The sequence below is a fragment of the Pongo abelii genome, chromosome 8, assembly GCF_028885655.2.
Source record: "Pongo abelii isolate AG06213 chromosome 8, NHGRI_mPonAbe1-v2.0_pri, whole genome shotgun sequence".
Lineage (NCBI taxonomy): Eukaryota > Metazoa > Chordata > Mammalia > Primates > Hominidae > Pongo > Pongo abelii.
In genome coordinates this window covers 7,880,183-7,903,210 of record NC_071993.2, presented here as the reverse complement: position 1 = coordinate 7,903,210, position 23,028 = coordinate 7,880,183, and the positions used below count along the sequence as shown (strand labels likewise).

The window sequence follows — 23,028 nt, the reverse complement described above, 5'->3', positions numbered from 1 at the left end:
GGTTACATTTCCTCTGTTGTTCCCTGATGCATCTGCAGAATCTTAAACAGTGGCTGGCACATAGCTGGCACTCAATAAATACCTATTAAATGAATTATACCATTAAATGAATTTTTAAAATCTAAGAATATTTACAAAGAAGGCTTAGATCATAAAAGTTTGGTTTTTGTTTGTTTTTTGAGACAGGGTCTCACTCTGCTGCCCAGGCTGGAGTGCAGAAGGGCAATCATGGCTCACTGCAACCTTACCTTCCCAGGCTCAAGCCATCCTCCTACCCTTGCCTTCCGAGTAGCTGGGACTACCAGTGCACCACCAACATGCCCAGCCATAAAGGTAATTTATCTATAAATTTTCAAATGTAATTAGAAAACACCATATAAAACAGAGATAAAAAATTAAGATATAGATATTTTTTCTTTATAAAAGCAAGTTTTTCTTATACCTATTCTTAGCAGAGCTTAAGGTCTCTACATCTTTAAAAATGTCTACGAAAATTCCATTTTCTGATTTTCAATAGCCTAAAGGATTTAACTGAAATCCTGACTTTTTAACTGAAATCCTGAAATTTGATCACTTCAAACTCAGTATGTCTGAAATTAAATCACACTGTAAAATGAAAAAGAATCCAAATATTGCTAGAATTGGACGCATGTGTAGTAATGCATACAGAAACGTCTGGAAGGATATTCAGCCAATGGTTAACAGTTCAAGGGGATGGAAGCTGCAGTAGAGGAGAGGGCTGTGGTGGAAGCAGGAGCCTGACTTCTAACTCCACATACTTCTGCAGTCTTTGATTTTTTTTTTCTATAAGTATGGGTTACTTCTGTGATGTATTAAAAAAAAGAAAATAAATAAAACGAATACTCTTCTCACTGAATGTAAACAGGCATTTCAACTCTTCTATTCCTATTAAAGCTATTATTACTCTCTCAGTCTAAAAAATATAATAATCTTAAATTCCTCCATATGCTTTGCAGCCTCAAACCAAAACCTGGTAGTTTCTAACCCTGTCCCCATCCCCTTCGGCCATCTTTTTTTTTTTTTTTTTTTTTTTACCATGATTTCAGATTTTTTCCTTTCTCTCTATTCTTACTGTCACTATCTCAGTATAGTCTCAAGTTCTGCCCACTTCAATCTCTTGTGCACATCACTGTCAGTACAATTTTCTTAAAATACCACTTTAATCATACTATTCCCCCTACTTAGGAGTATGCAATGTTTTCCACTACATGTTTTAATTCTTTTGTCTAGCTTTTAAGTCCTTCCATAACCTGATTTCACTCTGTTGAACATTTTCCTCAGACACCCTTGGAATGAACTAGCTGCATAGGGAGCTGAACACCTTACTGGCACTTTTATTATGCTTAATCTCACCTGGACAGCTTAGTTTATGTGATTCTCTAACCTGGAATACTCTATACCTTTATACAACCATACTTCATAGCTCAACTCAAATCTTATCTTTTCTGTGAAGTAATCCTACCCCAGAATCCATAGCCTACAGCCATCTCTCCTCTTATCCCTTTTACATTTACTCCCTGTACCATGCAAAAAAATATTACAGTACTAGTGATGAAGAGTCAGTCTGAAAGATTTAGCACCTGCTTTCAGTACATGCCAACATATTTCATATATAATGTGACACCGACAGAGACATCTGCCCTTGAACGCTTGGAGAAATTGTTACCCTGAGGCAATTCTGAAGTTCATTATTTGTTCATTACTTGAATTAATGGTAACTTCTAATACTTGCTTTAACTTGAGAACATTTCTTTTAGAAGAAACAAACACCATCAGTTTGTTGTTTCCTGACATTCTCCCACTCTTGAACACACCTTATGGTCAGGGATTGTATCTTAGTAATTTTATGTCTCCAATGCCTAGTACAGGGGTTGGTTCATAAGTGGTGCTCAGTAAGTGTTTGTTAAAACAACAGAAAGGATTTAAAGGAGTGGAATACAAGATTCCATAGTGGTAACTTGGAGCTACAGAATTTGATTTTAGAATAAGGCTGGTATAGAAAAAAGAATCTAAAAATATCTAATAAGTATACCAAAATTAGCATTAAAAAAAAGTCACCAAATTACGATGGGGAATAATGAACCTGACAATCTCATTCTCGCTGAAACCAAGAAACTGGCTACAGAAATTAGGTAATTAGGAACAAGGTATACACTGAAGAGCTGCAGTGACCCCTGGATGACTCTGGAATACCTAGTCACATGGAGTGCCAGCTCCCTTCTGTTTTGTATAAACGGCAGTAAAGGTAACTATGTATTCAGGAGACATTTTGAATATCTAAAGATACATGGTAGCAAACATAACCTGGACTATGCCTGGCCTAGCCTAGCCTATCCTATCAGTAACAGTATACTCAAGGACCACTGCAGCAGAGGCCAGAGGAAAAAGAAACAAAAGCCAGAAGAGTAGTCAGCTGGTGATGTACTTTCAAGATAAAAATGCACGCATATTACTTTGTGGTTCCACATTCAGATGTATCAGTGAGCTGGGCATGGTGGCTCATGCCTGTAATCCCAGCACTTTGAAATGCTGAGGCAGGAGGATCACTTGAGCCCAGGAGTTTGACACCAGCCTGAGCAATATAACCAGACCACATCTCTACAAAAAATAAAAAAATTAGCCAGGCATGGTGGCATATCCATGTAGTCCCAGCTACTTGGAAGGCTGAGGCGGGAGGATCACTTGAGCCCTGAAGTTCGAGGCTATAGAGAGCTAAGATCGCACCACTGCACTCCACGCTGGGCGACAGAGATCCTGTCTCAAAAGAAGAAGAGTAATAGAATTACCAGTGAAATCAAGCATTCAAAACATACACATTTTTGGAACTCAATATGTAAAGTCAATAAGTGGCTTTTAGGGTAGTGGTTTATCAGTTCATTCATTCATTCAACAAATATTTCTCAGGTGCCTATTATATAATGGCCCTACAGGTTACAAAATACAAATATAATCAATTTTTCTCCTGGAGAAGGGAAAGAGACATACACAGGCGATTACAAAACAAGATGACAAATAATATAAAAGAAATATGCACAGAATTATGAAAGCAGATAACATGAGTTCCCTAGAGCAAGTGATAAGTGCATCTCAAAATAAAAGTAGTACTATTGGTGGGCCATGGGCAAAGGACACTCTAGGTAAGAAACAGCACGCATGTAGGAATGGACAGCTTAAAACATTTTGGAAAAGGCAGGTAGCTCAGCGTGGTCGCAGATTAGCATGGCAGGCTGGCAAAAGATAAGCAAAATGCTAGCTCACAAAGGGAACTGTGTACTGCTAAGAGTTTAGATTTTTAGCCTGTAACCAACGAAGTATAGTTAAAATGTTTTTAAGAATAATGACAGGATCAGATCTGTGCTATGGACAGATTATTTTGGCAGCCCTGTGGAAGCGGGAACGAAACTTGGGGCCTAAGAAATACAGCATGTGTCTGTGAGTCTCAATTTTTCAGTATAGGAACCACTTTAACAAAACAAAATATCCTATGAAACACTTCATTCAGTTCTCCAGCTCACCACCTTAAACATCATGACTTGAAACTAAAATGAGTGGTAGTTTCCTCTCCTCAACAAACACACATGCAATGCTTCACATCAACCAGATAATGTGGAGCTTCTATTAAAATATTCCATTCCTTCCATTAAATTATTAAATACCACTAGCCATAGATATTACCAGACATTCGCTTAAAACCCGTAAGTACTGTAGCCCAGATTACCTGGAGAATCTTGTCAACTGCCCACGGTCCCTCTATCCTACTTCGATAACCACTGACATCTCACTGGTAACCGAGACGTAAGTGAAAGTACATCTAACCAGCGAAACTGACAAAGTCAGCCTTGGAAAAACAGTAAATGGAGATGTCGTTCACGAAACGAACAGATACAGAAAGATGAGGCAATGTCCCTAACGGAGCAGAGCTGTCAACGAGTCTATGTAGTTAGGAGCTCAGGAATGGCCAGTCTTGTAAGAAACGGCCGGTAGACGGAGCGCCTGTGACAACTAGTTGTAGTAGTTTGCGGGCAAGGGAGAAAAAGGACCGAGGTAAAAGAGGGTGTAGGGCACGCTGGGGGTGGATCTACCCGCAGCAAACAGGAGACAATGAGAGAGATCCAGACACATTTCAGAGCGGAGGAGCGGTAGGAGGGTGTGGAGCTGGGAGCGAAGACCCGGCTCCCAGACTGGTGGCGGGAAGTTAGCGGATGAGGAAGAGGCACCCGAAGGATGACTAGAGTTTGCAGGGGCAGTGGAATCCCAGGGACGTGGGAGGCCGAAGAGACAGCAGATCTCGAGGCGGGGTGCGGGATGCACACCCCGGGGACGCGGAGGGACAAGGAGAGCGGAGGTGTCACCCTTGACTTGCCGGGGCAGCCCTCCCGCACCCAGCCCGGTACTCACAGAGCTCAGAGTACCGATGGCAGCCCCGGCCCAGCTGCTGCAGATAGCGCTGCAGCACGTCCGTGAGGAGGTGGCAGGCGCTGAGCTGCACCGAGTCCCAGCCCAGCGCCTGGCAGATCTGCGCCACCGAGACCCTCAACAACGACCTGGAGTAACTCTCGCACATCCCGCTGCGTGGACGCCACCGCAGCCCTTGCTGCCACTGCTCTCCAACCCCACCGCCAGACCTTAGCAGGGTCCCCGATTCATCCTCTAGGGCTTCCGCGGCGGGGAAATGGTCCCCCGGACCCTCGGCGACCACCTCAAAGCCCCAGCAGCACGGAGCGCGCCAGCCTGAGAGCCGCCATTTTGGACTCGCTCCGCCTCCCGCTGGACGGCCGCCGGGGCGAGGCAGCATGAGCCGAATGCCGAGCGCGGCGATGAGAAAGCTCCGCCCCGTGGGAGCGGAGCGATTCCTCGGGATCGCCTCTGAGGCCTGGAAGCCGGCCGGAAGCGGGCGTGGGGCGCGCAGGTGGAGGAGGCGCCCGGGGCGGCAGGTGCTGGGGCGCTCACCTGGGGGACAGCGGTGACGAAAACGCCAGTGTTTTAGAGGCAAACGAGGGATCTGGGATACGACATTGACAGGTTAGAGAGTTAGCATTAATAACGTTAGTCATATTAGAGGGTTATGTGCTAGAGAGAAGTTTGGGGCGTGGGAACTTACGGAGCTCGCCAAACGCAGACCTGCGCTGGTCTTGCCTCTGCTAAAAATCTGTGTATTGAGCTGCTTGCCACTGCAAAGATTAAATAAAGTCCAAGCTGTTCCGCATGCCCTTCAAAGCCCTTCGCAATAGGGCAGGAACTAGGAGGAGGACTCTGTGCCAAATTAATGGGGGCCCCAAAAAACTCAGTCATCAAGATCGATAATATTTTAACAGTTTTTTTAAAAAAATCCAAATCCATGCCATAAACTCCTGACTCACTCATGTCATTCTAATCCCAGCCCTGGTTCCAATAAAACTTTTTTTTTTTTTTTTTTTTTTTTTTTTGTAAAAACCAGGTAAGCTGCCTGTGGGCTGTAGTGTGCGATTTGCGCATCGCGGCTGTGACTTATCGGGGGATGGGGACCTCGGCTGCCCACAGAGGCCAAACCAGAGCCTTAAACCGGTGTCGCAGGCCGAGTGTCCTGGGAACGGTTGCCTACCCCAGAGCCTTCTCCCAGCTCCAGCCAAGTATTGCCAGAAATCGGGATTTAGGGATAAATACCTTGATTTTTAAATATTGAATTGGGAACACATCTCAAAAGCCAAACTGATCCCACGGTTAGTCTAGATTAAGCCTGCAGGTCGCCCGATTGTAGTGGCTGAACTATGCGGTTTCTTAAATATGCCCTTCTGTACCTATCACAGTTTATTTAGCTTATGTGCTCCTCCAGTAAATTGCGAGTTTATGAGTGGCTCTATATTCCTCCTACAGGGACTATTCCAGAACTTTGAACATGATATTCACATTTTTCAAAGTCTGGGAAACTCAATAATAGAACTGAAATTATGGTTCTTCAGCTAAATGACGATCTGCAGAGAAGCAAGGTACTAGAGGGCAAGGTGCCTGTATTTACTCCATGGACACTCTGTCCCCAAGTTATCAGGAACATTGTGTTGCTAATTCTATGAGACATTTTTCAGTCCTAGCCTTACTTGATTATTTTGTAGCTATTTGATAATGTTGAACGCTTCTGTAACATTGAAACTCTCTTGCGCCTTGGATTTCACAAATCTGTCCCACTACCGCCGCCACCCTCGGTGTTTGTTCCTCTTCATTTGCCTTTCTGTGTATAGGGGAGGGGATTTTATTTCGGAAAATTTCAAACCTACAGAAAAGTTGAAACAAAATCATAGACTCCAGTGTACACTTCATCTAGATTCACCAATTGTTAACATTTTGCCAATTTACTATATCTTTTGTATTTATATATGCACTCAGGTATTTTTTTTCCAGCAGTTTGAAAATAAGCTGCAAACTTCATGACACTTAACCTCACCACACCTCGACATGTATCATCCCAAAACAAGAACATTCCCCCACATAACTACATACAGGATCATATGTCACAGGCTTGGTTCCCCAGGAAGTCAACTCTGAAATAGAGATGAGTCTGCAGAAAGTTCATTGAGGAATCCTCCTGGGACTTGGGGGAAGGAGTGAAAGCCAGGGTGCAGTGAATTCCTTGGCAAGGAAAGCCTCAGCCAAGCCAATGCCATAGTGTGCAGAAGCTGGAGTGGCCCTTCAGAGCTTCCCTGAATCCAAACAAGAAGGCTGGACCTTTATATTCCCATACGAACAGGTCACTGCATGAGGGCTACCTGGGAAAGGGTGTGTGCTCTCAGGCAAAGGAACTCTGCACTGAGTCCATTCAATTCCAAGGACAGCTGAAGTCCTTCAGTCCTGAGGGGCTCTGAGCAGTGGATTACAGCATTCATCACAGTTCATCTATTTTACCCTCAGAGACACTTATTGGTTTGAGGAACAACTCCTCCAGGATTCTGGAGGGGGCCCTTTCCCTGGGGAAAACATTAAAGAGGAAGGTCAGGAGACAAATTAGAGCCCCGACTGCTGCAGCCAGGCCTCAGCTGATACTCAGTAGTCTCCTCCTCAGGCCTACATTTCTCTCACATCTGGTCTCGGTAGCTTACTTGGTGGCATGATGCAGACCCTCTTGTGCAGGTCTGAGCCCCTGATTTCCAGGCCCTTTTCAGACCGGGTGCTGAACTCATCCTTGTACCATCAGAATTGGGGAAGAGAATACCCAAAATTGGGCAAGAGGCACCCAAACAGACCATCTGGAAACCAAACCCTCCACCTTGCCTCCCACTCTGTAATAGGAGCCCATCCCCCTCCTGAAGATGACTCCTTTCTTAGCTGCAGTCTCAGTGGAAGTGCCCAGGCAGCAACTGTAGCTAATGTTTCAGTGGGACTCCTGCTAGGTCTGCTGGTGAAAGCATTCCCCCTTTTGGAAATGGGATCTGTAAACCTGGAGAACCCAGCGTGGCAGGACAGGAAGAACAATTTCCCAGGTGGGTCCCTGGGAGTGATGTAAGTGGAGAAACCCCAGTCTCCACCCTGTGTCATCTACTTATTGGGAACCCAGCATCACAGAAGTCATTAACTTGGTGGGGCACAGTGGCTCATGCCTGTAATCTCAATACTTTGGGAGGCCAAGACAGGTAGATGGCTTGAGGCCAGGAGTTCAAGACAAGCCCTAGCAGCATAGTGAAACCCCCATCTCTACAAAAAAAAAAAAATATATATATATATATATATAGAGAGAGAGAGAGAGAGAGAGAGAGAGAGAGAGAGAGAGAGAGAGAGAGAGAGAGAGAGAGAAATTAGCCCCAGCTACTCAGGAGGCAGAGGCCAGTAGATAACTTGAGCCCAGGAGTTTCAGGCTACGGCGAGCTATGATCGAGCCACTGCACTCCAGCCTGGGCAACAGTGAGACCCTGTCTCTACAAAAAGAAAAAAGGTTGTTGGCTTAAAGAGTGCACAGCAGCCTAGGGGATCAAGCCCATCCTCAGAAGGTATTGCCTGTGTGCTGGTGCTTTCACTGTGCCTAAAAAAGGCTATTTCATTGCTCTGCCAGGCTGACAGCTTCTGAGTGGTGTGGTGTGTGATATGATCAGTGGGTTTCATAGCCTTGCGCCCACTCCCACATCTCCTTTATTGTAAAATGGGCCCCTTAGGCTGACATAGCGTGATATGGGAACCCAGTGGCTCAAACAAGATGAGCAGGAAAGGCAAATCCATACTCAGAGTGTATGTCTATTTCTTATCACAATGAATGTTTACCCTCGTTATCACATGGCTGACTAGGAATTGTGGCTCACAGCCTCTGTCCGGCATCATGACAGAACATGGTACCACATATTGCTAGCCTGAGAAAAGATCAAAATTCAAAGTGTGGTTTCTACTGAATGCATATTGCATTTGCACCATCGCAAAGCTGAAAATCATAAATTAAACCATCGTTAAGTTGGGGACCGTCTGTGTATGATGACACAGGGTGAGAGAATTAACATAGCTCTAGGACAAGACCAAAATGTATACTGTTGTCTGTTCCAACTGAACAGAAACTATTTCTGATCCTTTCTGTTTGGGATGGAAAAGACAACTTTCACCAGCCAATGACCACATGCCATATGCTTGAGACAATGTTTATCTGTTCTAGCAAAGACACCACATCTGGCACAGCAACTGCAACCAGGGTTACTACTTGGCTAAGTTTACAACAGTTCACTCTCAACCCTTCAAGATGCATCTCATATTTGCAGGAGCCAGACTGTCAGATGAAATGAAAATATAGTGACCCACTGCCTCAGCATCCTTTAGGTCATGATTTCTGCCCACCCCGCCCCAGCTGCAGGGGCAGTTTCAAAGTCATCTCCTCAGCCCTCCCATGCCCAAAGTTCTTACCTATGGGCCAAAGAACCAGCGTAGGGGTTGGGCCAACATCCCAGTATGTCTGTTCCAGTGACACATTCAGTAATCAGGGAATTGGCCACTGAGTGGGTCTAAGTGTGAGCTGAGCCTGGGCCAAGACTCCAGGTGCCACTTGGCCTCAGATGCCCCCACTCTGACAAGGGACTCGTGATGACTCCGCGTCTCCTGGTTTCATTCTCAGCTTCCTCAAAATGTGTGGGTTTCCCTTTCCCCAGTGGACAGTTACCTGAGTAATGGCCGTAGGTTCTTTTGCAAAAGGAGTGGGGGGATCGTTACCTTCGCCGTTTGGTGCTGCAGCATTCTTCTTCCTGAAGACTCAGCCTCTTCTTCAGTCAATAGGGTTTCCGTATGAAAGCTGGCTTGGATCCAGGAACTGGGCATGGAATCATGACTGGTCATGGGAGTATCTGCCCTCACCCCCTGATTACCCATCCTTGAATTATTTTGATGGACCAGATTGAGTAGCCCACGTGTTGGCGTCCATCCATTTCGCCCAGGGACCCCTTATTCTATGAACCATCCCCGTAACTCACCAGGTAAGCCCACACCCCTCTGATTGCTCTCACGCATAATTGCATTCACTTGGCTTCAGACTGCTAAATAGTTAAGTATTGCCACCTGGTTTCTATGATTTTTTGGGGTCCCATGAGCTCCATATTTCTCAAATATCTCATACATTCATACGTTGTCCCAGCTTGCTTCCACTGTTTTACCACCCTGTTAACCCCTGGTGGAAGTTTTAAGACTTGCATATTCAGGAACTGCTACCTTGTGTCAGGTGGCACCTCTGTGCTCCATCCACCACCCATTCTGAAGTCCTCACCGCCAGCCAGTGGGGGAATCCAGCTCCAAAATCCCATCTTGCATCTGCTGTCTCAGACCCCTCCGGCACCAAATGTCCCAAGCTGGACTCGCCAGGAGGCTGTCTCTGAGATGAAGATTAACCTCAGAGGAGGGCTCTTGGGGTCACCGCCTGGCAGAGAGAAGAGGAGGGCAGGCAGGAAGCAGGACTAGGGAAGGGCAGTGTTGAGAAGGGAGGGGCTTGGGGAGGGGAAGGGATGGGGAGAAGTTGAGGAGGAAAGGTGGAAGGGAGAGGAAGGGGGATGGGAAAGGGGGGGACGGGAAAGGGGGGGACAGGAAAGGGGAGAGAGCAGGACTGGGATAGGGAGACATGGGGAGGGGAAGGGATGGGGAGAGGTTGAGGAGGAAAGGTGGAAGGGAGAGGAAGGGGGATGGGAAAGGGGGGGATGGGAAAGGGGGGGACGGGAAAGGGGAGAGAGCAGGACTAGGATAGGGAGACATTGGGCTGCAGCTCACAAAGGCCTCAGTCAAGCCCACAGAGAGCTGTAAGGCTGGAATGGCCCTTTGCAGTGTCCTGAGCCAGGCAGGGGGTCTTTATACTCTCATACTGATCAGACACTGGATGTGGGTGCTTCCGGAGGGGGCCATGACCTTGGGCAAGGTGATCTCCAGCTGAGGCAATTCCAACGAGGGTTACCAGCTGGGGGTTGTGTGCTTCCACCATTCCCAGTGGAAGGTCCTTCTGAAGGGGGATCTGGATGGTGCACCACAGCTCCCACCTCCCCATAATACCATGATCACACTCGGCAAACTAAGATTGACACAATAATATCCCACAAAATAAAGTGCATGTTCAGATTTTCCCATCGTCCCCAAATGCCTTTTATGGCTTTAAATTTTATTTATTTCTTTCTTTTTTGAGATGGAGTTTTGCTCTTGTTGCCCAGGCTGGAGTGCAATGGCGAGATCTTGGCTCACTGCAACCTCCGCCTCTCAGGTTCAAGCGATTCTCCTGTCTCAGCCTCCCAAGTAGCTGGGATTATAGGCGTGCACCACCACGCCTGGCTAATTTTTGTCTTTTTAGTAGAGATGGGGTTTCACCATGTTGGCCGGGCTGGTCTGTAACTCCCACCTGCCTTGGCCTCTCAAAGTTCTGGGATTACAAGGCATGAGCCACTGCACCCAGCACGGATTCTTTTCTTTAGCTGGTGTGTCATGATCCATTACCTTCGTGATTCTCTTGCTGCTTAAATTGTCCCGTATTTGGCCATTGGGGGACCTTTCCAGCCGGCCACGGTATTCTTATACTGTGTCACCATCATTCATGGAGGACTTGCTACTTGGTGCCAGTAGATTTTCCGGGCTCACCTTGTGCTTCCCTTGCTCTAAGCTTGGAAGTAGCCATCTCTCTGAGGAGCCCTGGTTCTTCTTAGAAAGGAATATTATTTAGAACCCAGACGTGTGCTAGCTGACCTTCATTACTATAGGGAAATCAGTGCTTCGGGGCCCTTGTAGTGGAAAGAACTAAAAAACATGTACTTTTTTTTTTTTTTTGAGATGGAGTCTCGCTCTGTCACGCAGGCTGGAGTGCAATGGCTGGTCTCGACTCACCACAACCTCTGCCTCCCGGGTTCAAGCGATTCTCCTGCCTCAGTCTCCCGAGTAGCTGGGATTACAGGCGCGCGCCACCTCGCCTGGCTAATTTTTTGTACTTTTAGTACAGATGGGGTTTCACCATGGCCAGGCTGGTCTCTAACTCCTGACCTCAGGTGATCCGCCCACCTCGGCCTCCTAAAGTGCTGGGATTACAGGCGTGAGCCACTGCACCCAGCAATATGTGTACTTTTGAAGTGCAAAGTACACACAGATGCCTCTAATTCAAGTCTAAAATTACATATCCCTTTCCTCCTCCCATGTCCTATTTGCATATCCTGTCTCTCCCAAAGTGAGAAACCTGGCTTCAATATCATAGATTTGACTTATCCTGCAATGTCTTCGCCTTTTATTACTTTTTTGTTGTTGTTGTTGAGACGGAGTCTTGCTCTGTCACCCAAGCTGGAGTGAAGTGGTACAATCTCAGCTCACTGCAACCTCTGCCTCCCGGGTTCAAGCGATTCTCCTGCCTCAGCCTCCCAAATAGCTGGGATTACAGGCATGCACCATCATGCCCGGTCACAGATCACTGCAGCCTCGACCTCCCAGGTTCAAGCAATCTTTCTGCCTCAGGCTCCTGAGTAGCTGGGACCACAGGCACATGTCACCTTGCCTGGCTCATTTTTGTCTTTTTTGTAGAGACGGGTTTTGCTATGTTGCCGAGGCTGGTCTCAAACTGCTGGGCTCAAGCAATTTGCCCACCTCGGCCTCCCAAACTGCTGGGATTACAGGCATGAGCCACCACGCCTGGCAGCTTTTGTCTGCTTTTACAGTGTGTGTTCTCTTTTCATAGGATTCACCTCAGTGGTTTCATCATTAGCTGTATAAAGATGACTCCTTAATATAACGCTTTATCTTGGATTGTTCCTGAGTGCTATACTAGCGTAGCTAACTGCATCTAATGACTAATGTCTGCTTGGATGTCCAATATATAACTCAAATGTAATTATGTTTGAGGGATGTCTGAAACAAAAATCATTCTCTTCTTTGCTGTATACTTTGCGGGGGTGGAGGCAGGATCTGTGTTCATCTCATTCACTAGTAAATAGTACCGAGCAGTTAGTCATATTTCAGTAATGCCTTTTAGCACAATTCATCTTGCAGTGATACAGAGTGGATTAGAGCACAGCTCTGAATATATGAAAAACCACTGAGTGGTACAATTTAGAAGGGCGAATTTCATGGCATGTGGATGATGTCTCAGTGAAGCCACTATTTGAAGAGTAACTAGAAGTGAACAGTGGAGGCCACGAATCAGGGACCTGTTCAAGAGCAGGCAGGAGTGGCAGAAATGGAGAGCAGCTGCTTCTTTAGCAGTGAGACTGCACACAGCTTAGTGGGCACGAGATCTGTAGAATGAAATTTCTTCCTGAGATCAGAGCTCAGACTCACCCAAGAGGCCTGATCCTTATCATTCTGTCTTGGTGGACGAGGAAAAGAACCAAGAGCAATGTGGGAAAGGCGAGTACTGGGGTGTAGCGGTCAGTGCTGACGAGGGTTACAGTTGAGGACCAGTGAGCCCAACTTCAGCCAACGGCAGCACTTTTTCTTCAGTTGGTGCCAGGAGCTCAGTGACTGCACAGTTCTTAAGCTTCATTTAGACAGTTTTGAATGATAATCAAGTTTCTGAAAGCTTCAACTCTTCCGTATTAAAGCACACAGAGAAAGTTTCCTAAAGGGCACATTATAGACAACAGCTGTAATGATGGAAACTCAATCCTAGACTATTAAAATTAACAGACCTAGCCCTTTAGGTACCGTGTAGGTGTTTGCAGAAAATAGGATAGCCAGGAGTAGTGGCTCACGCCTGTAATCCCAGCACTTCAGGAGGCCAAGCCAGGCAGATCACTGAGGCCAGGAGTTCGAGACCAGCCTGGGCAACATGGCAAAACCCTGTCTCTACTAAAAATACAAAAATCAGCCAGGCGTGGTGTAGTCCCAGTTACTCGGGAGGCTGAGGTGGCAGGATGGCTTGAGCCCAGGAGGTGAAGGTTGCAGTAAGCCAAGATCCTGCCACTGCACTCCAGCCTGGGCGATAGAGCCAGACCTCATCTCAAAAAAAAAAAAAAAAAAAAAAAAGCAGTTTGAATTATGTAATAAACCTTTCCAGTGGACAATTATCACTGTAATTGCACTGTGTTATGCCACTTAGCAAAAGGAGAGGACAGAAGTTGGGGGAAAATTTCAAGCTTACTCTTTGATTCCTTCCTACATGTCTAAACCACACAGCATGGTACACTCACCTTTCCAGATTTCTCTTGCCTTTCTCGTTCTCTGTATTAGCAGTTTTCAGAGTGTGCATTTGAACAGATTTTGGTCTTTGCTTTTTCTGCTTCCTTGGCCGGAAATGCCTCCCCTCCCCACCAGTTAGCTCTAGTAGTTTCATTTCTACTGTTGGTCACTGGTCCTTGAGGACGGTTTAGACCCCCCTTCCTCCAAGCTGGACGGCCTTCTCAGTCCCCTTCATCTCTTCCCAAATTGAGTCAGTGTCCCTCCTGTGGCTCACCAATTGTAACTTACCACATTCTGTCATTTGCTTGTGTTCCCTCCAGACTGTAAGCTCCTGCAAGGAGGCGTTTTGTTATCATTGTATCTTCAGAGGGTCAGAGTGCCAGTACACAGAAGAGCATCACTAAAGGCTACAGGGAGCTGATGATTAATTTTACATAGAGCAGACATTTAACCAAGAATATAGCACTTACTCCCTGTCAGATTCTCGATATTTTAAAATATTAGCTCATTTAATCCTAACAATCCTTTAATCTCCATCTTATAGATCATAAAACTGAGAGATTAAGTAACTTGCCCAAGGTCACAGCTGGTAAGGGCTGAGCTAGTATTCCAGTTCAGACATCAGATTATTCTTACTTATGTTGACTGATTTCAAATTCCTGCTTTTCCTCCTTCCATGGTATCTAGGACACTCCATTCACCCTCACAAATGTGTTCTGCTGTCCTGGAAACTGGAGGTGGGTCAAGCCAAGCTTAGAAGCAAAATACAAAACAGGATGGGCATGGTGGCTCACACCTGTAATTCCAGCACTTTGCAGGACTAAGGAGGATCACTTGAGCCCAGGAGTTTAAGACCAGCCCGGGTGAAATAGCAAGACCCCATCTCTTAAAAAAAAAAAATTTTTTTTAATTAGCCAGGTATAGTGGCGTGCACACACACACACACACACACAGCCTCCAGAGGCATGTGGTTCGTTGCTAACATTCCCAAAAGGTATCTCGTACCGGTTCACACTACACCTCCATCTGATACCTCAGTTGTGAGCTGTTTCTTTCTCCTAGCCTCAGCCGCCAACCCCTTCAGATGTGGCTCCTGAAAACTTTGAGGGGAGTTAGAAAATGACTTTGAAGCTCTGGTCAGTTCACTAAACCTTTTTATTCGTTACTATGAATGTAGCTGTAAATATTTAAAGAATCCATTCTAAATACATGCATTCATTTGTTTTTAAAAGAGGAGCTTGTTAAGAATGGGTTTTATATTGTTTATAATTTTATGTATTTTGGAATTTATATATTACTTTTGTAATTAAAAAAAACCTAAGTTCTCAATTTTAAACAAATAGGGAAAAGCCTGAAATTTTGGCATGGCCAACTCAGAGTGGGGAGTCAACGCAGGCATCTAATCTTAATTGTGATCTAAATGTGAGTATCGTACTTTTCTCAGTGTTTAGAAAAGATGTTTTAAATAATTTAGAGTAAGTATATGCTTGCAGTTTTGTATCCAGAATTCCAAGCAAATGCCTCCTGTGGCATTTTTTTTTTTGGAACAGAGTCTTGCTCTGTTGCCCAGGCTGGAGTACAGTGGCGCGATCTCAGCTCACTGCAACCTCTGCCTCCCAGGTTTAACCGATTCTCCTGCCTCAGCCTCCTGAGTAGCTGGGATTACAAGTGTGCACCATTTTTGTATTTTTTTTTTGTTTTTAGTAGAAACAGGGTTTCACCATGTTGGCCAGGCTAGTCTCAAATTCCTGACCTCAAGTGACCCACCTTGAGTCTCAGCCTCCTGAAGTGTTAGGACTGCAGGCATGAGCCACCGTGCCTGGCCTTGTTGACTGTTCTTTAAGGCTGTAATAAGGCAGAAAACTGGGCTGAGGCTGTGGCTGCAGCCCTTTCCCTCTACGTTGTCCCCATAGAGGCTAGACATTTTAAGGTCAGTGGAGCACTATCAAATCAAAAGAGCCTCTTAAATTGTCTTCTACTAAAAAATTTTAATAGTAGCATATTAATATTTTTAAATGTTTTAGTATCTCATTTCAAAAACTATATCTATTGTTCTTATATATAAGAAAAACAATGATTTTATTTTAAGTTGTTTATTGTAAGATAATTTACAAATATCTTGCTGTCTTCAGTAATTCAAATAATGGAGGAACAGTTTCTTCGGACAAAGACAGCAGTAAGCTAAAAACAAAATCAACTGGCTGAATTTTCCTTCTTTACCTGAAAAACAAAGTACAGAACAAGTAAAAAATCAAACAGCATTTTTTGGGAAAATAATGTCAAGAGATAATAATACATATTTAAGTGGGGTACAGAGAACTGAATTTACATAATAAAGTGTTACTCTATACCAGTGATTCTAAAATTTTGGTCTGGGGAACCTTTCATGGGGTTCATGAGGGCAAAACTATTTTCATGATAATGTTATTTTGCCTGTTTTATTCTCATTCTCGAGTATACAGTAGAGTTTTCCAGAGGCCACATGATCCATGACATCACAACAAAATGAATAGAGACAGATGAAAATCTAGCTGGCTTCTGCTAGATCAATCAGATATTAAGGGGTCCGGAGACCATAAAGTGTGACAACCACCACTCTTCACAACCTATATATAATATCTCAAAATAATGTTAATTCTCTATCCTCAAAGTTTATTTCCTTATATCTACATTTTCTATGATCAACACACTTACTACAAAAAAGTCCACTAGCATTGCCCAGGTGCTCCCGTGAGTTGGGTGCTACTATGAAGTGGCCCATCCATCTAAATCTCTCAGAGGACAATTCTAGGATTACTAAATTAGCTTCACTTATATCTGAATAGCTTTCTTTTCTGAACAGACATGGGAAGAATGTGTGAACTTTACCTCTTGTCTGAGGATGGAACTTGATTTTCATTAATCCCTGGTTATTATATTAGAAGAAAAAGACAAACACAAAACAAGCAGGTCAAGAAGTAATCCATGCTAGTTAATCACATATGCTTTCCAATGGAAAAAAGTCAATTGTTCAACTTGATACCTTGAGTATATCATGCAAAAATACTTACCACAAGATTCCTTTGAAACAGACTCAATGACTGTTATAAAAAGTCATAGATTTCAATCCAGGTAAGAAGCAATAAAAACATGCTCATGCAAGTAGGCAAGACTATGAATATGTAATTTAAATTACAATTTTCCTATAAATTACCACAATATATTTAGAGGTTTTTTTTTTTTTGGAGATGGAGTCTCCTTCTGTTGCCCAGGCTGGAGTACAGTGGCGTGATCTCAGCTCTCTGCAACCTCCTCCCGGGTTCAAGTGATTCTCCTGCCTCAGCCTCCCAAGTAGCTGGGATTACAGGTGCCCGCCACCATGCCCAGCTAATTTTTGTACTTTTTTAGTAGAGACGGGGTTTTGCCATGTTGGCCAGGCTGGTCTGGAACTCCTGACCTCAGGTGATCCACCCGCCTCGGCCTCCCAAAGTGCTGGGATTACAGGCATGAGCCACTGCGCCCGGCCATATTTCGTTTTTAGGCTGGCAACTAATACTTGGACCTCAAATACTATGGTTTGCTCATGTTCTTAATTGTATTACTAAATAGCCAAATATGTTTATTTTGTTTTGTTTTTTGATCTTTTTCTTTTCCAAGTATGTTTAAATATTCAAGTCTTGATTCAGAATAACTGATAGGTTACAGAGCATGCAAGCCCATTCACAAACAATCCAACCTTGGCACTGCATAGCTAAGTTTCTGTATAAGGATTTAGACTACCTTCCTAGGAAGCAAAAACTTAATACTCAATTTCCAATTATGTGGATTCCTTTTTCTAAATTCTTGGTTTTGTGCAGTGGCACGATCATAGCTCACTGCAGCCTAAAACTCCTGGGCTCAAGCAATCCTCCTGCCTCAGTTTCCTGAGTAGCTAGGACAACAGGCACATGCCACCAGGCCTGGCTAATTTTTTCATTTTTGTAGAGATGGGGTCTTGCTATGTTGCTCAGGCTTGTCTTGAACTGCTGGGCTCAAGCAATCCATTCGCTTCGGTCTCCCAAAATGCTGGGATTACAAGCATGAGCCAATGCACCCAGCTGATTTTGTTACTTTTAAATAGGTTTCCTGCACTTCTTTCTTTCTTTTTTTGAGACGGAGTCTTGCTCTTTTGCCCAGGCTGGAGTGCACTGGCACAATCTCGGCTCACTGCAAGCTCCGCCTCCCGGGTTCATGCCATTCTCCTGCCTCAGCCTCCCAAGTAGCTGGGACTACAGGCGCCCGCCACCACGCCCAGCTAATTTTTTTTATTTTTAGTACAAAATACAAGGTTTCACTGAGTTAGCCAGGATGGTCTCGATCGCCTGACCTTGTGATCCGCCCACCTCAACCTCCCAAAGTGCTGGGATTACAGGCGTCAGCCACTGCGCCCGGCCAGGTTTCCTGCATTTCTAATGAAGAAATAGGCTGGTCCTCAATTTTGCAGAAGTTGTATCATCATAGGTCATACCTAACATTCGTTTTTCAAGAGCAAAAAAACCCCCTTGGGTTCTCCGGATCTCACACAGCCCACAAACCTTCAGAATGTGGTTCCTTCCCCCAGCCTTTGTCACACTTAAGATCCAAGAACAAATCAGCCTGGCTTTAACATGGGGTAGATGGCAAGAAGGATAATGGCTAATAGAGGGTTTTAGTCCTTGTATTAGTCCCCATGTTACAGATGACAAAGCTGAGTAACAGAGAGAGTATCCTAACCAAGTTCATCAAGCTAGACACCATGAGACAGTATTCTGTGATGCTGATAGAACATTGGTGACCAGGCTGTGAATGGGTTAGTCCTAACACAGCTGTGCTTAGAAAGTAAAAGAAGAAGAATGCTTAGGATAGCAAGGCTGATGGATCCAACTAACAACTTACACAAAGCTCTCTGTTGGCTCAGAAAGTTCTAGTTGTGTCTCTCTGGCATTCTGCCCAGTTTCTGCCCTTGAAAAGTAACACTTAAGGAACACTTTAAATAGTGATGAACTTTTCCCTGACTCTTAAAACCATGGGCCCACATTTTCATACACCAATAATATGTTATTTGTCCCTCTTCTGAACTTCCAATTCTGAATACACATGGCATTTCATTCATTCATTCAACATTCACGAAGGAGGTATGTACCAGGCAATGGGGACATAAAAGTGAATAAGATATGGTCCCATCCTAGCCTCGAGGAGCACACAGACAAATAAAAAGCCAATTCCTGATACAAGGCTGTAAGAGCTAAGCTAAATGGAAGACAGGATGCTACAGAAGGCTGCCTCACTCAGACTGAAGGAAGGAGTGTTTTCTGGAAGAAAGGATTCCCCCAGCTGAGTAAGGAAGGATACACAGGAGGCAGTCAGATGAAGAATCAAGGGAGCAAGGGAAGAAATAGTAGCTTTTCAGGCTGCAGCACATGCCACTCCCTGGTCGCGAGAAAGAGTGACGAATCTGTAGATCTGGAAGTAGATCAAGGTGGCTGAGGTTCAAGGACGTGAGAAATGGTAATGGTGAGAGACTGGACTGGGAAGAGTGCTGGTGACCAGAAAATATAGGATCACATACATCGAGTGTTTCTGCAGAATGACTGTATAACAGAGAATGGATTTTGTTATTTTCCTCATAACACTGTCACAAAAATAGGCAAATTTTTTCTGTGAAGGGCCACACAGTAAGTATTTTACGCTCTGTGGGTCACACACTATCACTCTCCTTTTTCTTATATCCCTTTAAAAATGTAGAACCCATTCTTAGCTCCAGGCCACAGTTTAGTAACCTCTGTTCTGCTGTGATTTCTTATTTAGTGTCTGCCTTTACTGTTAAGACTGAGCTCTCTGAAGGCAAATACTGTTACCACTGTATCCTCAGTGTCTAGCACAGGGCCTGACACTTAAGGGGCACTCAAATAATTACCTTTTTGAACCCAGGAGAGAAATGACAAGGATCTGCATTAAGTGGGCATAAAGAAGGGGGAAGATTCAAGAGATAGTTAGAAGGTAAAACTTAAAGAGCATGGTAACTGATTAGCAGGAGGTAAGAACCAACGAGTCAAAAAGAACTTACTCCACGTTTTATCTAATCACAATTACTTGTATGTTTCTTATCCTACTAGAATGTAAGTGCCTTAAAAGAGAGAATGACATCATTAACACTGTGTCTAGCACTGTGCTGTGCACGTAGTGGGTATTCAACTTCATAACTTTGTGAATAAAATTCCCATTATCTTAACCTTTTTTCCATAAACATTAAAGTTTTTCAACAACTAAGAAATTTTCTTGAGGAAAGCAGTATATAGTTGGCCCTCAGTATCCATGGATTCAACCAACAGCCGATGTAAAATATTTGGAAAAAAGACAAAAATAATGATAAAATAATAAAAACAAAAACCAATACAACAACTATTTACTTAGCATTATAACTAGAGATGATTAAAAGTATACGAGAGGATGTGCATTTGTTATATGTAGTACTGTGCTATTTTATTTCAGGAACTTGAGCATCTTCAGATTTTGGTATCCTGGGGGAGGTGAGAGTGAGTTCTGGAACCAATCCACTGCAGATACTGAGGGATGGCTATACTATCTTTTGGTACTGATATAGAAAACATAATGATTAAAAAATTCCTGGACCTTCCCAACATGCAATGGTTTATAGATTTATGTAAAACCAAATCTGAAACTAGCCCTGTAACTCAGAAAGCTTGGCTTACAATTGTTTAAATTCCAAAAAAAGATTTCATAAATGATACTGAATTATCCACATCCCATTCCTAATCCTTTAGAAAACTGAAAACTAAGCCCGAGTGTTTCCAGCTGAAACAATAAAAATAAAGCAAAGAGATCCCATTTTTACCACATCTTTATAGCCTAAGAGTTAGGATGCAAGATTCAGCAATGAGTCATTTCAACTTCAAAAGACAAAAACAAAAAACTTTTAAGCATCCAAACAAGCAGACACAGCAAGAGGAAAAAAAATTCTCTGAAGGCAACAATATACAATTACTTACAGAGCTGCAGCACCAGAGATAATTTCAATCAACTCTTTTGTGATGACAGCTTGGCGGGTACGGTTGAATGTCAATGTCAATTTGTCAATCATCTCAGCTACAAACAAAACAAAAAGATTACATAAAAAATCTGAAACTAGAGTAGAATAACTTGTTAACTAACTTCTGTTGCTTAATTTAAAAGTAAGAGATTTTTGGATACCAAAATTGGCCTCTCAAATAATGTTATGAAGATATTTTTACATCTTCCATAGGATACCTTTTCACAGTACTTGCAAATCAACTACCTATCAAGATATACTTTCTTACAGGTACAGGAATACCATGTTAATGTTGTTGATGCTACTCTCGGCAATGGACTCCTCTCAGCTGAGATTCACTGTGTGCTCACAAGCATTCCTGCTGGCACTGTCCATATTGTGTACTTACAAGCATTCTTGCTGGCATTGTCCATGGCTGTCATCCTGGCACTCTGCTCACTAGTGGTGGACTCCTTCAGAGAGTAGTAGATGATGTTGGCCAGATTGTATTCTTGGTAATTTTGCAGCACGTCAGCATCAATATCATCATAGATACTCATGCTGTCTGTTAAAACAAGTGATGAGTTTCTTTGAAGTTATATAGAACGAATACTAATTCATCAAAAACAGCTTTTCAGTGTAAAACTCCTTTATAATTACAGAGCAGAAATTAATGCAAGATAAGGTAAATGAATCTGTTCTAATAATTTCATCTATTGCCACACTACAGATGATAGCATATTTTTAGCAAAATATAATGTGTAAATAAAGCATTTGATATTCTATTCCACATGTGTAACTTTAGAAAAATTAGGTCAACATTTGAAATAACTGCACTATATTTCGTGGTTATGAAGCCCTCTGGACAGCATTACCATGTGCCTGTTACAAAGCCAGTAAGCACTCAATGCTTTTTCCAGTAAAAAAGAATAATGAATTGAAACCAATATAGTGTAATACAGGTTGAGCATCCCTAATCCCAAAGTCCAAAATCTGAAGTGCTCCAAAATCTGAAACATTTTGAACACTGAAATGACGCCACAAGTGGAAAATTCCACACCTGACCTTGTGTGATGGGGTGCATTTGAAACTTTGTTTCATGCAGAAAATTTTTTAAAATATTACATAAAATTGCCTTCAGGCTATGTGTATAGGGTGTACAGACTCAGGTCCTGTCCCCAAGATACTGCATTATAAATATGAAAATATTCTGAAATCCCAAACATTTCTGATCCTAAGCATTCACACAAGGGATACTCAACCTGTGCGGTAATTCCAACTTAGTCATTTGATTACTGAAGAAATCTGAATGTATCAATCTGGAAAATGAGAGAGGGAAAACCTTTCAAAGCACATGAAAGAGTGGGAGAACTAGAAATTGATATGAATTGTAGTTTTAATGTTGTAGAAATTTAGAAGTACATTTCAAAATTCATTCATTGGGGTCAAGTGGTGACACAGTACTATATATTATCAAAATACTATATTTCATTAAATGGTACTGGTTGTAACACCTACTTTATTTCTCAATAAGAGAGAAAAAAATGTACTCAATTCTAAATGATGTTCCATTGGCTGGTAGAGCCATCTCAATTTCAGCAACATTAACGTGTAAAGTACATACTTGAAAATAAATGAAGTATTAGAAAATAGATGGTATATACAAGGGAAAAAAGCCTTAGAAAACTAAACTCAGTTCCAGAATATTATTCCAGGATGCTTCAATGATCAATGAGGACTTTATTCCAACAATAAAACAAGAGAATTGAGTCAGTCAATGTAAATTAGCTGTGAACACTGTTCAACTCTCTATTCTAGAGCTTCTGTTGTATTGTAGTTAGAGGTCCCAAACATAAATTGCAAAGCCAGTTTCTAGCTACGCTCTTCAATCCTTGAGGACAAAAAAATCTAATGATGAACCTCAATAGATACTGATTTTTCAATTAATGACAGAATAGAGCAGGAGTTATCAAACTGTACCAAACAGGCACAGTGGCTCATGCCTGTAATCCCAGCACTTTGGGAGGCCTAGGTGGGCGGATCACCTGAGGTCAGGAGTTTGAGACCAGCCTGGCCAACGTAGTGAAATCCCGTCTCTATTAAAAATACAAAAATTGGCTGGGCACGGTGGCTCATGTTTGTAATCCCAGCACTTTGGGAGGCCGAGGTGGGCAGATCACGGGGTCAGGATATCAAGACCACGGTGAAACCCCATCTCTACTAAAAAATACAAAAAAATTAGCCAGGCACGATGGTGGGTGCCTGTAGTCCCAGCTACTTGGGAGGCTGAGGCAGGAGAATGGCGTGAACCCAGGAGGCGGAGCTTGCAGCGAGCCGAGATTACGCCACTGCACTCCAGCCCGGGAGACAGAGCAGGAGTTATCAAACAATGACTGAATTAAGTATCATGGAAGTCAAGA

At 43.5% G+C, this 23,028-nt stretch overlaps 2 protein-coding genes and 1 long non-coding RNA gene across 6 annotated transcripts in view; 1 reads left to right on the top strand and 2 right to left on the bottom strand.

Annotated features, from left to right (window-relative positions):
• Positions 1 to 4,807, bottom strand: part of TAF3 (TATA-box binding protein associated factor 3) — a 206,678-nt gene extending 201,871 nt beyond the window's left edge. The window contains exon 1 of one of the 3 annotated variants that reach the window (XM_054521897.2): positions 4,420 to 4,807. In XM_054521897.2, the coding sequence (XP_054377872.1) occupies positions 4,420 to 4,585 (166 nt within the window). In that variant the 5' untranslated portion in view covers positions 4,586 to 4,807. The remainder of the gene's footprint in view (positions 1 to 4,419) is intronic. The other 2 variants (XM_024254212.3, XM_054521898.2) reach the window with 2 other exon arrangements.
• Positions 4,739 to 23,028, top strand: part of LOC129048161 (uncharacterized) — a 19,898-nt gene continuing 1,608 nt past the window's right edge. Inside the window, exons 1-2 of the long non-coding RNA XR_008510267.1 lie at positions 4,739 to 5,043; positions 14,925 to 15,003. This is a non-coding gene — a long non-coding RNA (uncharacterized LOC129048161). The remainder of the gene's footprint in view (positions 5,044 to 14,924; positions 15,004 to 23,028) is intronic.
• The window catches only part of ATP5F1C (ATP synthase F1 subunit gamma), a 20,095-nt gene continuing 12,725 nt past the window's right edge, over positions 15,659 to 23,028 (bottom strand). For both annotated transcript variants that reach the window (XM_003777513.4, XM_054521901.1), the window contains 4 exons: positions 21,018 to 21,173; positions 20,589 to 20,685; positions 16,450 to 16,486; positions 15,659 to 15,801 (listed from right to left, as the gene is read on the bottom strand). In XM_003777513.4, the coding sequence (XP_003777561.2) occupies positions 16,480 to 16,486; positions 20,589 to 20,685; positions 21,018 to 21,173 (260 nt within the window). In that variant the 3' untranslated portion in view covers positions 15,659 to 15,801; positions 16,450 to 16,479. The remainder of the gene's footprint in view (positions 15,802 to 16,449; positions 16,487 to 20,588; positions 20,686 to 21,017; positions 21,174 to 23,028) is intronic.